General features: G+C 43.0%; 1 protein-coding gene across 4 annotated transcripts in view; it reads left to right on the top strand.

The window, feature by feature from the left end:
- The window catches only part of LOC146267930 (cadherin-23-like), an 81,753-nt gene that overhangs the window by 14,388 nt on the left and 49,681 nt on the right, over nt 1–17,684 (top strand). For all 4 annotated transcript variants that reach the window (XM_084667091.1, XM_084667092.1, XM_084667089.1 and 1 more), the window contains exons 5-15: nt 34–255; nt 363–482; nt 585–765; nt 935–1,068; nt 1,181–1,390; nt 1,637–1,744; nt 1,939–2,041; nt 14,001–14,126; nt 15,749–15,952; nt 16,260–16,718; nt 16,890–17,006. In XM_084667091.1, coding sequence (XP_084523217.1) covers nt 34–255; nt 363–482; nt 585–765; nt 935–1,068; nt 1,181–1,390; nt 1,637–1,744; nt 1,939–2,041; nt 14,001–14,126; nt 15,749–15,952; nt 16,260–16,718; nt 16,890–17,006 — 1,984 coding nt within the window. The remainder of the gene's footprint in view (nt 1–33; nt 256–362; nt 483–584; nt 766–934; nt 1,069–1,180; nt 1,391–1,636; nt 1,745–1,938; nt 2,042–14,000; nt 14,127–15,748; nt 15,953–16,259; nt 16,719–16,889; nt 17,007–17,684) is intronic.

The raw sequence follows: 17,684 nt of genomic DNA, 5'->3' as shown, positions 1-17,684 counted from the left end.
GCTTCCCTGCCTTTGTGTGTGTTTCTCCTGCAGTCATCCACAACCATATATGTGCGCATTGTGGATGAGAACGACAATGCCCCCATGTTCCCGGAGGAGGAGTACGTCACCATCCTGAGCGAGGGGCCTCTCACCGTGGGGGCCACTATTGCTACGGTAACAGCTATTGACCCGGATGAGGGCATCAACGGCACCCTGCGATACGCCATTGCCCAGGGCAACCTGGATCAGACCTTCCGCATCAATAACATCACTGTAGGTTCTGATCCGGTATAAAGAGCCCAGTTAATAATAATTTAACACAATACTCTTGATTTATGGCTTATGCATGACTGATTTTATCTCCACTGTTGTCTGCCCAGGGATGGATTGTGGTTGTAAAGGAGCTGGACTATGAGATCAGCCATGGAAGTTATGCCCTTGTTGTCACAGCAACGGACCAGTGTCCAATCCCTGCCCTCCGCCTGACCTCTACCACAACGGTAAGGAAGAACATACAGCTCATGGTTAATCAACACTTGCGTTAACTGTTAGCAGAGTGGTCACTGTACGTTCTAATGTGAAAACTACACGTTTCCTTGTAGGTGCTGGTGAATGTCCTGGATGTGAATGACTTGACACCCACCTTTCCCAAAGCCTACGAGGGGCCATATGAAGTGACAGAGGGCCAGCCCGGGCCCCGTGTATGGACCCTGAAAGCCACCGACGGAGACTCTGGACTCAATGGGAAAGTCGAGTATAGCATTACTGCTGGAGACCCCCAGAGTGTGTATTCTATCTGTTTTTCTGTCCGTAGGTCTGTTTGTCTGCCTGTACATGTAGATGCAGTTTTGAAGTTTACACTCACCCTCTCTCTCTCTTCTTATCTCTTAACTTCCTCTCTTTCTCACTCTCCTCCCTCTCTCTCTCCCCTTCAATCCCCCTCTCTCCCCAGATGAGTTCATGGTGTCTCCGGTGGAAGGAGAGCTGCGTGTGAGGAGAGACGTGGAGTTGGACAGAGAGACAACGGCCTTCTACAACATAACTGTCACAGCCCGTGACCTGGGCACACCCTCACGCAGCAGCACGGTGTGTGTAAACTGCGCACTCACACACACATACCATCATCACTCTTTAGAGGTGCAATAGTTCAAAGATAGCTGTTCAGACCTGTAAATAAAGTTGTGTTTATGTGTGTCAGGTGGTGGTGGGGGTCCTAGTGTTGGACATCAATGACAATGACCCAGTGCTGTTGAACCTGCCCAACAACACCTTTGTGAGTGAAGGGGCAGCCATTTACACCTCTGTGGCCAAAGTCCAAGCCCATGACTCAGACAGTGGACGGAACGCCCTGCTCACCTACAACATCACCGCCGGCAACCTGGACGGAACCTTCTACATAAATGACACTGTGAGATTATGGAAGGGGAAGAGAGAGAGGGAGGGAGTTATAAAAGATGAGGGAGTAAAAAACAGAGGGAGAAGAGGAAAGGAGAGATAGAAACAGTGAAGGATAGAGGAGGGTTAAGACAAGAACCACAGGGCCAAAATAAATTGGAGGAATTAAAATAGGTTGTAGAGATGGTTTTATTTTATTGATGTCATCATTATTCACGAGCTGTGTTGAATATTTTGCTTGTGTATCTGTGACCATCAGACAGGCGTGGTGCAAGTCAACAGGCCGCTGGACAGAGAAAGGGTGGACAAATACATATTGACTGTCACTGTCAAAGACAACCCTGAGAACCCACGCATCGCTCGCAGGGTACACATACACACATTCATACACTCACTCTCACACAAACCCACACACACTAACATGCACACACACACACACACAGACCCACACACACATTCTACAAACTATGGCGTCACAAAATCACATGCTATGGTTACCTTTCAACACAATTTTTTTTCTTTCAATTTTCCCTCCCTTCTGCCCTTTATTTCTTTGTCCAGGACTCAGACCTGCTGGTGATCACCATTCTGGATGAGAATGACAACAGGCCTGTGTTCACCAGGACCAGCTACAGGGCAGAGATCACAGAGAACTCCCCAGCAGGTACATATTTCTGTCTGCCTGCTTGTCTATAGGTCTTTTTGTCAGCCTGTTTATGTGTATCTCAGTCTACATACTTTGTTACTTTTCTACTCTCCTATTTTCATTTATTGCCAAAACAATTTAGGTGTCAATTGTACAGTAAATGCCTTTGTCAAGGTACAATCTATATTCTCTCTCATAATTCTTTCTCTCTCATTGTTTTCTCACCCTAAATAGTCCCTCAATTTTTTGCACTCCATAGACAGTGTCAATGTTCGTCTTGATCCCAATTTCGTTGCTTGTATTTGGGGGCCAATCTGCGAAGCCTCTTCTTCTTCTTCATCTTCGCCGCATTGCTTGTATTAGATTTATTATTATTAGATTCCATTGCACGGTTTAGGCATAATTTTTGTTTTTGTCACAAACTTCACAACATCACAAACTCACTCGTGATTACCTATGATAGAACATTGGTTTAACAGCTTGTTAACTTTTGGGAGATAGCTAAAACCGCAAGCCAGCTGCAGAAACGCCACAGGCAAAGGCCAGGGTGATAACTATTTGCTAATTTAACAATTTTTATTTAAAAAAAAAAACACAATTGTGAAATGTAATGTATGATATACGCAACGTATATTATTAAATGGCAACGACGGTACGAGCTTTCTGCTGGGTAATGGGTAGTCATGCCAGACGCGTATTGCCCTCCTCAGCGGTCAATACGGCTCCGTATTGCCCTCTGACGTCATCTTCAAAGTGAGCGACGAGTCAGCTGCTGAGTTTTACTATCCAGATGATGCTGAAAAGATTTGTCATCGAAAGTGAGGATGAAGACTAGACTCTTTTAATCACTTGAGTCGTTATTTTGTGTTGAAATTAAAGCCATTTTAGCAGAACCATGTTGTCCGCTTTCTATCAAAAGTAATGAGTTGCTAGGCAACACATGAAACACATGACTTGAGAGCTAGCTACAATTAGCCTAGAGGTACCATATATTTTCGTTTACAAAATGAAAAGAAGCTCGCTATCGCTCGGTCGATACGTTCCAGCCTCAGTTTGATATTTCACGGCATGACCTCACTCTCGGTTAGTAAGTAGTTAATATTATTAGTACATCTACTTTCGTAAACAGTCATCTGCTATACAACAGCGGTCTGTGAATGCATCCGTTTTCAATCATTAAAATAATAACATTCCTCACAAATACATGTTTGTTTTAGGATTTATTATGACATTAGAGCACAAGTAAACGATTCATTGGTGAACCTGTAGCTGTAGCTTTAAACCAATGTAGCACACTGTAACGCTAGGCCTATGCGACACACAGATTAGTTTTTCAATTGGTGGAACAATCCGACTACTGTACTTACCTGAACTTCAAAAACTTTGTCAATCTGTTCATGAAGGTGTCCTCACAAGGCTGCAAAAACAGCTAAGATTTTCCAGTTAGGACCTATGCCTGACGATTGCCCCTGTTTAAGAGCTAGCGTTACAGTACATTTTGAGTGTTGACAAACTGCCCTTTGCTCTATCTAGCTAGCTTGCCACAAGTATTTCTCCCCCCGCTGCACAAAAAGAATATGGACAGATGAGGGAAAATTGTGCCTTGTTTCCGCTTATTTTATTGGATCTACCTCAAAATCCGTTTGAATGTTGTAGTGGAAACTAGTGCTGTCAGTTTAACGCGTTATTAACGGCGTTAACGCAAACCCAAATTAACGGCGTCAATTATTTTATCGCGCGATTAACGCTCTTTTTGGCCTAGCAAACGTTGTAGTTTTTTTCACATGCTGTTGCAACAACTACCGACGTTAGAAAAACTACAACACCACACCGGATCTAGCTAGACCGGAAACAAAACAACAGGCACGCCAAACACTCGTTTGGCTTGCGAGCTGGCTAAAGAGTAGTAGCAGAGCCCGTTTACGGATATTAGACATTCTCTGGTAGTGGGCTAACGTTACGTTTTGAGTGGATGACAAGCGCGAGATGCCGAAATGGATGCCAATAAGATTCTGAATGGAAAGTTTGCTTTTAAAAAGTTGCCAAATGGTTCTATTGACAAGACCAGTGATCTGTGTGTTTTGTCGTTGTAAACTGAGCTATCATCGCAGCACGTCCAGTCTGAAATACCACTTGATGGCCAAGCACACAGCTGATGCGAATTCTCTGCCCCCTCGTCAAAGCCAGGCGATTGCAATGTTGTTTTCAATAAAAAAAATATTTGCACAAAGCAATCCGAACCACTTTTCTATGTTGATAAGAGCATTAAAATTTGAAAAAAGAAATCAGGGACATTTAGAATGGATAAAAATGTGTGATTAATTGTGATTAATCGCGAGTTAACTATGACATTAATGCGATTAATCGTGATTAAATATTTTAATCGTTTGACAGCACTAGTGGAAACGTATATCTACAAATAAGCGATCTCAAATATACTAAAGAAATCCCAGCGCATTCAAACAATCCCCTCGGTGAAGAAGGTTGGCTGGCAAGTGACAGCAGGTGGGGGTAGGTACACAAAGGGCACACTTATAAGTGGTATCTATCTTAGCTTTTGTTTTAACCACCCAGTCATTTGGAGCAGATAAACATCTAGAACATGCAGGGCTACAGTACCAGGATCAATGACCAGGATTGAGAGAGGCTGAAATAGAGGGAGTATAGAGAAACTGACAGTTCAATGTGCTTTTTCTTACTTACAGCGCGGATAGCCGGTCACATGAGCGCAGAGTCTTCAGACCAGGGATGTTGTTACTGTCAAGGATTTCTTCCAGTAAACTTTTTATATTAGCCAGTTTTCCCAAAATACATTTCAAACATATTTACGTTTTTGCAGGCATATTTTCAGTTTGCAGATGGTAATGTTGGAATAAGGATTCCAGCAGAGATACTGCCAGTGACGATGTTGTTTCAAAGTGGGTTCTTTATTCATGAATCAATGCAATATTTTTGCTTTAAAATATCACTAGAAGAGAAAAACTTAAGGGGAAGTTTAAGTCATAAATATAAAACATAAAGGTTAGGACCATTTTTCATAGCCTATCACCATTCATTCTTGCACTAAGGGAAATGATAAGAGAACCCTGTTTCATTGTAGGCCTACACTTCAATCTTAGTATTTTGAAGTGTAAATAAGCAGCAACACATTTATGTTTTAGCCAGCAGCGGCCGGCTCATAGAGGGAGCTAGGGCGCCGCCCCACCACTGCTGCATCACATTCCGACCTGAAACTTAATTGAATAAGACTTAAAAAGAAAGAAAAACATGTCTAATGAGTAAAGTCAATATTACATAGCTAAGAGGATGTTGAATCTGCAATAAAATGTGGAAGAAAAAATACGTTGTCTAAAGTTAGCTGATAAGCCACGTATTTCCGCCTGGGCGCAAGTTACTTGCGAGGAGCCCCATTGACTGTCGTTATAAGTTGTACATGCGTAGTTCGCTCCTCTTAATTTATTTATTTATTATTATTGAGAAATAGTAGCCTGGCTGCCAGCCCAACTTCTCCCCGCCCACAAAAAAATTTGGTCGGGAAGTTGGGTCTGGAGGGTCTCGTATTGGGGAACAACTACAGAAAACCAGAATCTGGGCGTACCAATGAAATTGCCAGGGGGCGGGCTTTATACGATGATGGACAGATGATCAACGGTAACGTAATCACCCACGTCACAAAAGAGCGCTTCAGTTGAATTCGTTTTGAACAAACAACCTATTACGTTGCTCTGATTGGTTGTAGGTCTATCCAGTTGAGCTAAGAGGCATTTGTTTTCCAGGCTCGTTTGAAACACGCCCCGTAGTCAAAGCCCAACGGAGAGTTCTCAGACTCATATTCTGACTAGAATTATGAGTATGACAACGTCAGGCTAGAGAAATAGACACGTTTACATACAAAATAGGCTATGTTCAAACACTATTAACAATTCTCAAAAGGCAGACATAGTTGAAAATTACAATAATTAGCATCAATGAAACCTCAAATCAAGGTAAAGAAAGGAAGGAAAACAAAAACAAAAGAAACAAACATGTATATCAAAGTAGGTTGTTGCAAGGGGTACCTAGGAGTTATAGGTCACATATCTCATTGAAGAAATTAGCTACTCTAGAAGCTTTTTCATTTGAGATGGTACAAAGCGAGGAAGCAAAAGCCCAAAGGTCATTAATAAAATGAGGAAAGGATGGAGGGGTCTTCAAAAATCTGCACTTATTAATGAAATATTTGGCAAATAGAAAAAGGTTATTGACCATGAGTTCACTCCTCTCAATGCAAGAGATAGCATCTCGCCGGGGCGTAGAACACCTGCGCCCCAAACTATGGAAGCAAATCGTGACCAAAATTAAAATGCATTTCCAGAAATGCATTTTCATTTTCAAGAAAGTGGCTGCAAAATCGTAGCCTGACGTTGTCATACTCATAATTCTAGTCAGAATATGAGTCTGAAAACTCCGTTGGGCTGTGACTACGGGGCATGTTTCAACCGAACTCGTAAAACAAATGCCTCTATGCTCAATTGGATAGACTTACAACCAATCAGAGCAACGTAATATGTTGTTTGTTGAAAACGAATTCAACCCAAGGGCTCTTTCGTGACGTTTTTGATTACGTTACTGTTGATCATTGGAGACGGACAGCGCCATAATCTGTGATGCGTCCTCTAAAGACCCGAGAAGGGTCCAAATGCAGTGCTCCCTCCTCAGGCCCCTCCAAACCGGAACTCTCTCCTCAGGCCCCTGAAGCCGGAACTCTCTCCTCAGGCCCCTTTTTTCATGTGTATCCGAGGTATTAGTGCCACCGCTGGTCGGAGGATACTGTAGGCTATTTATATTAATAGGCTAACTTACATTGAACTTCGGTTTTAGCATAAGTCAATAGTGTTTAACAAAGCGGAAATTAGCATTGCGGCTAGCGTTAGGTACAGAGTTCTAAATTAACACCCTCCAAATGCGGGCTAAATTTCATTTTCATAATAAAAACTCGCTAGCCAGTTTGGCCGGTGATAGCCTAAATGAGGCATTTCATCAACGATACATAAGGCTATGTTCTCGGCATGGTTATTGCGGTGGCGCTAATACCTCGGATACACATGAAAAAAGGGGCCTGAGGAGAGAGTTCCGGCTCTAGGGGCCTGAGGAGAGAGTTCCAGTTTAGAGGGGCCTGAGGAGGGAGCACTGCATTTGGACCCTATTGGAAGACCCGGCAATTCAGTAAATTTCCCGGCAAATGTTGTCATGTAATGCAATGCGTATGTGCACACCGCCCCCTACCGAACAAGATGGGTAGCTCGGTCAGCAGGGAGCTGAAGAAGAGAGGCTACTGACGTCACTCTGCTGCGCCGCTCAGAATGCATTTTCGTTTTTCAAATTATGGGCAGAACACGAAAACGCATTTCTGGAAATGCATTTGAATTTGAATTGTGGTCACGATTTTGCAGCCACGTTCTTGAAATGAAAACGCATTTCTGGAAATGCATTTTCATTTTCAAATTTTACATTTCAAATTGAATTTTGGGATCTATTTGCTGGGGCATATTTTGAAAATTTAATTTCAAATGTCTTTTTCGTTTTCATTTTAATTAAGTGAAAGAATGAGCAGTCTCAAAGAAGAAAATTAAAATGCAAATAGGATGATTGATTACTAATTTTATTTATGAGTCAAATAATGCAGCCACATTCTTAAAAAAAAGGTTCGCAAAACCATGAGCAACAACGGCAACGAAACGTCCACAATTGTTGATGTTGTGTTTGTGTTTGGCGCTACCGCGCTAGCGTTGCTGGGAAATATGAGACGTATACAGTGATGTAATGACGTGGCTCTGTGGTGGCTCTCGCCCGTGGAAAAGCAAACCGGTTCTTAGTGAGCTCCGTTCTTGAACCAGCTCCGAACTGGCTCTAGCACCAGCTCCGAACTAGCTCCCGGTTCACTTTGGTGGAAAGGGGGTATGTGTCACCCCCATATCCACAGTCTCTAAACATCTGCCTCAGACGTGTCGCAAATTGCTGAACCGTCTCACCTTGATTCGGAGAAATCTTCTGAAATGCATGCGGGCAAATGCAGACTTGGGGATCGAAGTAAACATTCAGTGCGGCAACTGTGGCCGCATAGTCTGACACGTTTCCAGTGTTTGGCAATGTGGAAAATATATCTTGTACATCCGGCCCCGCAAGAGAAGTAAAGTAAAGCATGTCTCCTCTGCTTGGTCGCAGCCATAGAATCATCATCGAGTATTAATCCTTTCCGATTGGCATACTCGAAAGATATTCATCCACCTTGGTCCTAGCGTAGCCGGCTCAGAGTATCAAGAAACGGTTTGGATTGCGGATTTCTCCATCTCTGTAAGCTACTCAAACAAAATTAGACGTAAGCTAATCAGCAACCAAACAAAGAAATGACCATCCTCGTCGCCAATGTTGAGTCTTAATGCCAAATTAGACTACCTAAATTAAATCAATAGCAACCCACGCATGCTCGCTTCACAGGTAAACTTTTTATTAATAACAATTAATAACAATCCATGACAATTTTGTATTAGGAATTCAGTTCATAATGGGTTAATTGAAAGGTTTATTGAGAAACCTGACAAAATACGGGTGTTTCAACCACCATGTGTAAGCATGGACGGATTAGGAAACCACGGGCCCCTGGGCCTGGATGTGCCATGGCATGCCGCCGCAACAAAAAAAACAACGCTTGCAAAACACTACTTAATAAGAGTCCGTATGAAACAACGACATCGGAGCTGGGCAGACAACATAATGCTATTTACATGGTAGCAGAGACTTTGGCTATATGAATTAAACGATTAACTTTTGTAATCGTTACAACCACACGGCTCAAAGTCGAAATAACATAGCTAGTAGGGAGACCACACCGAGTTAAGGTTTGAATTCAAAAAATACTTTATTAAATGTATGTGTAGTGCAGATCAGCATAGTGTATGTGTAGTGCAAAAATGGCAGCGGGGGATAACATGTGCTGCAGCCAGCCCCAGTAGCTGCAGGGCCAACAGGACGGAGAATGACCGCTTCCCTCCGCAATTAGAGACGGGCAGAGTCAAAAGTAGCCGCGGCGCCACATAAACATTCGGAAACATAGATTGCAGGCCACAATCTAGAATTTTTCGGAGCAGTCCTTTTGTGCTTGTGTCTTTAGGCTTAATAAATGATCTGAGCTGAATCAGTTCATCGCCTAAACTGTAATCTATGTCAGATGGGTATGCCGATGCCAGAACTGTTGCCTTCTCAATCTCTGAGGCATTGGCCTCAGATTTTTCACAGAAAAGCCCACTAAACAAACTGCACAGGTGCCTGTAGGCCTCCAGACGGTGTCCAAGGCTCTGAGTGAGCGTGTCGATGGCAACATTAAAAGTCTACCTGAAACTTGCGTCTTCCATCAAGCTCAGTATCCTGCTCTCCACTCGTCAGCAAAAGTCTTGCGTCTCTTTCTGTGATGGCTGTCATGTCTCCAAGTCTGGCTGACGCCAGGTACACTCAAAACTGTCAAAAAAGTGTCTCTGTGCAGCCACAAAATCACGCAAGAATTCGAGTGCCCTAACTGCAGTTACAAGGGCTATATCACCTCGCTGCAACACAGTGCTAGTTGCTTTAAAACTGGATAATATAGTATCCCAAAACTTGGCCATGAACGCCATCTCCAATGTCTCCAATTGTGCACAGAGCGCAGCACCTTCAGAGCGTGTGTCCTTTTTTTCTGTGTCATCCGTAGACACAGTCCTGAGCCTCTCTTGTATATTCTGGTAATTTTCCCAAAGTGCTTTTGTTGAGTCAGCATGGCAGCTCCAGCGTGTAGTGGATAGAGTTTAAGAGTGAGATTGATGCGCACATTTGAATCTCCAAATACTGTGCCCCAGCGATGCGTGGAGGCGGAGATGAACGTATATAGAAACTGCAACAAGTCAAAATATTTGCCAACTACATTGCTACAGGCTTCAATATTGTTGACTCTGACCAGATTTAAAGAATGGGCAGTGCAGGGGACATAGCAAATCAATGGATTCCTCTTCTTTAGATGCGCCTGCAATCCATTGTACAAATCGAAATATAAATGTGAGCTGATCTACATGGGATAGATCAGGTGTAGAGTCGACTCTTACAAATAAATATTTTGCGTTTTGTAATTAATTTATAATTGCTTGTTTTCGTGTTTCTATGAAACATTGCCCCTACCCATCTGTCCAAACTTGCTAATATGCGCTGCCAAGAACCGGTCAAATTGTGACAACATTTCCAAGATGCCCAAGTAGTTGCCATTGAGTGGTGATTGGTGAACCTAGCAATTTATAATTTCCCCTAAATGCGAGGCCCCTCTCCCCTAGGAACTTAATGACAGAGACCGCTCTCCTAAGCACCTCTCTCCAATATTGCTTCTCTCCATTGATTTGCTCAACAAGGTCAGAATCCATGGTGGCACTTGTGGCTCTCTGATACAGGGCAAGCATGCAGGCTACATGTTCTGCACTCCAGTCAAAAGTAGCCAGTAACGAAACTTGAGATTTTTTTTTAGGAAAACAGCTAATATTTCCTGTGGATGGAATACGTTATCCACCGTCTATCAACCACTTGGCCATTGGGCAGTCTGCATGTAAGCTGCTCATTTGTCAACACTCGAGTCTTTGCACCAATCCCAGTGTCCCTAATAGAGGCTGGATAATGTGCACGCCGATTGTGGAACACTTTAACTCCTATCTATAAGAAATACTTTGGCCCACTAACCGTGAGTGTTCCTCCACAAAGCTGGGTCAGTTACAGCTTCAACCCAAGCCTCGCCTGGCCCTCCTCTCCTTCAGAAGGCTGTATCTTATCCTCCATGACGCTAACGGTGCGTTCACACTGCAGCATTTTTTAACGCTCTGCACCGCTGGCCTTCCCACAGTGCACCACGCTCGGGGCGTGTTAGGAGAGTTAATACAGAGTTGTAGTTCTCTAAGGTCACTGTTGTAGTTTGTGTAAAATGGTGTCATGGACAAGTGTGCAGACTTAGGTTCATGTACTTACAATATCAATCATTATTGATATAAATAAAGGTGCTCCTGTCTCAATCAAAATACAGCGTTTACACGGCAGGATGCAAGGAATCAGATACGCTGACTAGATGTTGCATGATCTTGTCAACTAGGCTATACAGCACTTCATACATTTTCTGGGGTTCGCTAGGTTATGGCCACTACACTACACATTTACTGTATGGCTTGAACGTCAATCATGTGCCGGGTGAACTAGACTAGCTAGACTACTGTAGTATGCAGCTAGCACAGAAGAAAGTAAGCGCTACGTAGCTAGCATATATGACGAGACTGAATTTAACACACCAGAGACACCGACAACCTCGGCAACCCTGCGCCAGGTATATATTTTTTGTTAACGTCTCTTTAATCGTACAGAGGCGTATAAAACATGACTGGGTGTGTAGACACATATACGATGAGTTTCTCCTACATCTTGAAACCGAGACAATGTTTACCATGACCAACGGTTGCCAGGGAACAAGAAACCAATACGATTGGCCTAGGCTAGCGTTCACGCTCCTCATTTACATAAAGTTGAGGAAATCCAACTTGCAATGCTCCGCTCGCCTTCCCATAATGCCCTACGCGAGCGTCAACACTCCGCTCGCCTTTCCACAATGCCCTACGCGAGCGTCAATGCCTTGTTTCATTGAAAATTAATTAGAAGCCAATGTCCCGCTCTGCTGCTGTGTGAACGCACTGTAACAGTCGGCGGAGTCTATGCATGTTGGCGTTGTTGACACTCTTCTACAACACCGGTCTCCTCCTCCTCACCAACCAACAGTGGCCTCTGTGCTGGTGGTACAGAATCACCTGCCGGTGCCAACAGTAGCCACAGTGGTGCAGCACTAGCATTGCTGCAACCAGGCTGTTCCTCCTCCTCACCAGCACATCTCATCTTGGGCCGGTTAACGTCCGCTGCAATGTTCTTGTTCTCATCCTTCTTTTGAATGTTTTGAAAAAATCTTGAAATGCGAGGAACTTGATTGACAATATCTGCTAATTTTATTTCTGAAAGCTACCAGATACTCATGACACCTTAAGCTCAAAACACATATTATTGGTTAAGGGGTTACTGGCAGTGAAAATAAATGAATGTATCGTCAGCAATGGCAGCCTGTTACTGACATGAATGACTTAAGTCTAGAATATACCGGCACATCGTTTTATATCATCATATCAATACAAAGTTACACAGCGACGTCACCACACAGAGGCTCTGGCTTAGGGGCCCCCTGAGCTCATGGGCCCCTGGGCCTGGGCCCGGTAGGTCCGTTTGTTAATCCATTCCTGTGTGTAAGGTAAAATATGGGAGTTGATGGGGTGTGGACAATCAGCCCGTTCACGTGCGCACAATCACAAGTTAAGTGGAAAAGACAAAAGTGTGATATCGGTTGCATACGCAATGTTCATAAATTTAAGAAAAACTTTGCATACAGAGATTTCAAATTTTCTCTGTATGCATACCTTTACGGATGAAGTTACACAGAGTTTGATATATGTGGCCCCAGCAATGGTCCTACCACGCCAACAGTGGCCCTGATCCGACCATAGGTGGTGCTATGGCCTTTTGCCATTTGTATTCTATTAACTCCAGTCTCTAAATGTCCAAAGCTATGTTCCCCAGTGTTTTCTGTTCTCAAACCTGGCTAGCTTTTTCATACGATAATTTTTGTTGAAGACCAATACATTTTTAACAAATCCAAAATGGGGAAATTAGCGGCCTAAATAAGGAAACAAAAACATTATTAAGCATGACAAGCCATTCTATTGCACAACACCAACCAAGCCAGAAGTTTATCATAGCACTAACCATTAGGGGATAGTTAAAATTATCACGATAGATATTTATATTTCCATTCGATAACGATAATTAAGACGATAGACCACAGATCCGTAGTAGTAGCAAAATAAGTCTCTTCCTCAACTTTTTCCCTACACTCGCCATAAAGTTTAGGCAGCGCGGTGTGAGAGAAATGTTTGCGGCCAGGGAGGCCGTAAGTAGGCCTACCTGGGGTCAAATAACTTTTATTTAGCTTATATAGCTTTTTATCAATACCATGGCACAAACTCACACTTTCTGAATGTTCCAACGAGTGATTTAGCTTCAGGTGGTAAAAAAGGTTTGTCGTATTACCAGACTTGGTAGCCACCTGTTTGTTTACTACACAATTTGCACCGAACATTGCTCTGCTCTTTGTCGGATTTCAAAAAGCCAAAGTACTTCCAAATAACTGAAGAAGACAAACCCTTTTTATCAATCATTTCTTCATTTTAAGTTGCTCCCTCGCCCTATCGCTGCCACTGTTTTCGGCAATAATAGACTCATTTTCCGCGGTTAACATTAGCTCCACTTGAGATGCTCAGTCAGTATATTTTAGTGAGCGTAAGTAGGCTACCATTTCTTCGCAATTTTCTGCTGCGTCACAGAAATTAAATGGACAGCTGTTCCTAATTATTCTCTATTGACATTTTCGATATTATTGAAAATAATAATAATAACAACTTCGATAAATCGATAAAAAAAATGTCGTCCAGCACTACTAACCATATCTCAGTTTTGCAAGCTTCAATGTGCCAATGAGCATTTGCCATATAAACTAATGGGATGCCATTTTTAAAAATATTTGATGCTTGGTCAAAGAGTGGGTCTATGGTTTAACTGCAACTCAAGAGGTTGCAGGTTCAAATCTATCTCCTCCTTGTCATTGACTTCCATTTCTTCACAATTATTTTCCTTATTTACACACTATTCCTGTTATATATTTGCCAACAATTCCTGTCCCTGCACATGTAGGTTCCTGTAAATTCAATTATAAAACATACAGCTTTATGACACACAGGTTATGTGTATCAGCAGCTGTGCGGCAGCTGTATCAGGATTTATCTTCTAGTTGTTGTGTTCTCCACCTCTGTTTTTGTTGCTTTATTCCTCTTCTCCATTTGTCTCTCAGGCACCACCGTGACAGTGCTGAATGGGCCAGTACTGGCAGTGGATCGGGATATCGGACCCAACGCAGTTGTCAAATATCGTATGCTGGGTTCCAGACTGGACCTCTTCACAGTGGATGCCAGCACAGGTTTAATATACACTATCAAAATACACACACACACACACACAATCAAATTCACACCCATGTACACATTTTACTAAATACAAGAAGATTAACAGACATGCTCACATTGTACACAAACACACACACACACAGTTAGGGATGGGTATCGAGAACCGGTTCTAATTTAGAACCGGTTCCTCGTGAATCAATTCCTTGGAATCGTTAGCAAAATTCCTTAACGATTCTGTTAACGATTCTCTGTGCCGTTGCACATGCGCAAACTTTTATAGTTTAGTCAGACTGCTGCAAACATGGCAAATAGAAAGAAGCGTTCTAAAGTATGGTTGTATTTCACACAACAAAATGACAACAACGCGTGTAAAATGTATTTTTTGTCAAAGGGAGGAAATACTACAAATATGAAGAAGCATTTGAACACACAGCATGGAATGAACTTATGAAATGAAGTTACTGGAACGTCATGTGTTCGATGCATGCAGCAGCACAGCTAACGTTCACGCTTCATCTCTATCTATCTAAGGTAGAGCTAAGCTGCTCAAAAGTGATCACAACCACTTGTTACTGTGTGAAGCAATTTGCCTTTAACGTGTGAAGTCGATCAAGTTATGTTCTGTCCCGTCATTTGAAGCATACATTTTAGCTCCGGTGTTACGGATGTAGTTCGCAACGTAGCCCATATGCCTACTTTCATATTTGCCGCAGCAATTAGGCTATGAGATCCAACTTGAAAATCGCCAGTAATATGTTCAGAGCCTGTTTAAGGAGAGCCTGCCCACTCCCTATTAAGCCCCATTGTACCGAATTTTGTTGCAGTTCCACCAGAGTTCCACTGGGAGTTATCGCGGTCGAGTGCAAAATGAATGGAAATCTATGGGAGTTAAACGGACAAATTAGTCTCTTTCGCCTGATTGTCGTTGAGAAATCTCAGATTTTATTGTAGTTTTGGTAACACTCGACACTCGTAACACCAGCATTTGTCTAACATTAGTATTGATCTTATTGTTCACTTCACGGTATCGGGGGCGTGTGTTATCAGCAAATGTTTGCGTGTCCCATTATTAAACTGAGCATATCGATTTTTATCTATTATTAAACTTAGCATTTTAATTCTTTAACCTTTTAACAGTCCTGTTAAATGTGCCTGAAAACGCCTAAACAACATACCCAAAGTATATTGAAAGCTGTTGTTGAACCATTTGGAGTACATGCATGTAAATGCTCTTTTGAAAGGTGACACTCAAGTTATTTCCCCAGTTGTTAGGACCCCTGAAAGTCCAACTGGTGTTGAGTAATAGAAGCTTGAACACAAGGAAACTGAAAGTTTCTAAGTCCGACTAGATTTTGTTTTGAAAACAGAGGCCTGAAGAGGCTTAGAGGTGGTAGGTGGTAGCTCATTTCAAAGCCAGTTTGAGAAATTTGTTTAGAACGAGTGTGTGTGTGGGGGTGCAGGACGCACAGACCTAGTTGGCTGTAGAGGGGAGAATCGATAAGAGTATCGATAAGGAATAGAATCGATAAGCAGGAATTGATAAGGAATCGGAATTGTTAAAATCTTATCAATACTCTACACACAGTCAACAAGTGCATGCCTGTCCTCTGATTATGCCCCCATGCATGTGCTGCAGGTGAGGTGCAAGTGAGACTGGGGGTGTGGTTGGACCGCGAGGCTTTCCTGGATCCCCGGGTGGAGTTCTTCCTGGTTGCAGAGGATGTAGGCGGGCTCAACAGCAGCGTGCCCCTTACTGTCAACATCCTGGATCTGAATGACAACCCCCCGATCTTTAACCCCTCCAGCCTCACCGTACATCTCCCAGAAAATAGTCCTACAGGTGTGTGTGAGCTTGTGTGTATCCAAATAAATGTGTGTGTATAACATATCGAGGGTGTATGTGTAGCATGTTCATGCAATCTAATTGTGCTAGTGTCATCGTCAGAAACGGCACACAGTTCTTGTCCTGTTACACAAACTTATTTATATGTCTGTTTTTGTGTCTGTGGATGTCTGTGTGTGAGTGTGTGTGCTTGTATATGTGTATGCGTCTGCATGTTTGTGTGCATATATATATGTGTATTTATGTGTGTGTGTCTGTGTGTGCGTGTCTGTTCTGTGTGTGTGTGCATGTCTGTGTGTGTCAGGCGTGGTGGTGACTCAGCTGTCGGCCAATGATGCTGACTCGGGCTCTAACGGCTGGCTGTTCTACCGACTGGACAGCGGTGCCCAGGACCGCTTCATCGTTGACTCTCTCTCAGGCACCGTCCTTGTGGGCAACGCCACCCTCAACCGTGAGGAGCGCAGTTCCTACCGCCTGGTTGTCATAGCAACAGACCGAGGCACACCCTCTCTGTCAGGCACGGCCACTCTGTCCGTTGTTCTGGACGACGTCAATGATTCGCGGCCACGTTTCCTAGAGCCGGTGACCACCATCAACGTTAACGAGTCTACACCGCCGGGCATGGTGGTGGCAACACTCACTGCCACTGACCCCGACCTCCGACCCCGACTGGAGTATTACATTATCTCGGTGGAAGCAAAGGATGATGGGAATAACCCTGTGGGTGGTCTGCAGGAGTCCTTTGGCATCGACTTCCACACCGGTGAGTGACAATGTACAATGTAGAGCAAGTCTGTCTTTCTAAATAATAGAATGTTAAATCGTTTTTTACATTATGCAATAACATTTTGCATATTATAATACAAGTATCTCAAACAAGACTGTCTGCATTGTTATAGTTTTAACATGTGTGTTTGTGTGTGTGCGTGTTCAGGTGCCGTATTTGTGCGTAACCCACTAAACAGAGAGCTGGTTGCCACCTTTGAGATCATTGTTTCAGTTCATGACAATGCCAGTGATGTCATCGATATGTCAGTCAGTGTGCCCAATGGTGAGATCATGCTCTTCATCTTTATTTAATCTTTAATCTTAGTGTCACAGTCAGAATATAGTTGGATGACTGTATTTCTCCCCAGTGCCTAATGAAAGTGGTTTGGCTGAAACATGTTTCCTGCTAAGCCATACTATGTTTCCAATCATTTGTATATACCGTAGTTCATGCAATCACCTATATTGTACTAATCATCTCTTGTTGGATTACCTTAGACCAGAGGTCTTCAACCCTGGTCCTCAGGGTCCCCTGTCCTGCACATTTTAGATGTTTCCTTGCTCCAACACACTTGATTCAAATGAATGGTCATTAACAGGCTTCTGCATATGTAGATAATGACCCATTCATTTGAATCAGGTGTGTTGGAGCAGGGAAACATCTAAAACGTGCAGGACAGGGGACCCTGAGGACCAGGGTTGAAGACCTCTGCCTTAGACAGCATTACTCTCTCAGTTCTGCCTCAGGACTACAGTCGTATGAAAAAGTATCTGAACCTTTTGGAATTTTCTCACATTTCTGCATAAAATCACCATCAAATGTGATCTGATCTTTGTCAAAATCACACAGATGAAAAAAAGTGTCTGCTTTAACTAAAACCACCCAAACATTTATAGGTTCATATTTTAATGAGGATAGCATGGAAACAATGACAGAGGGGGGCAGAATAAGTAACTGAAC

Source organism: Hypomesus nipponensis, chromosome 11, assembly GCF_054491055.1.
Source record: "Hypomesus nipponensis isolate SF chromosome 11, ASM5449105v1, whole genome shotgun sequence".
Classification (NCBI taxonomy): domain Eukaryota; kingdom Metazoa; phylum Chordata; class Actinopteri; order Osmeriformes; family Osmeridae; genus Hypomesus; species Hypomesus nipponensis.
The sequence above is the reverse complement of the archived record's forward strand: the minus strand, read 5'-3'. Positions and strand labels throughout refer to the sequence as shown.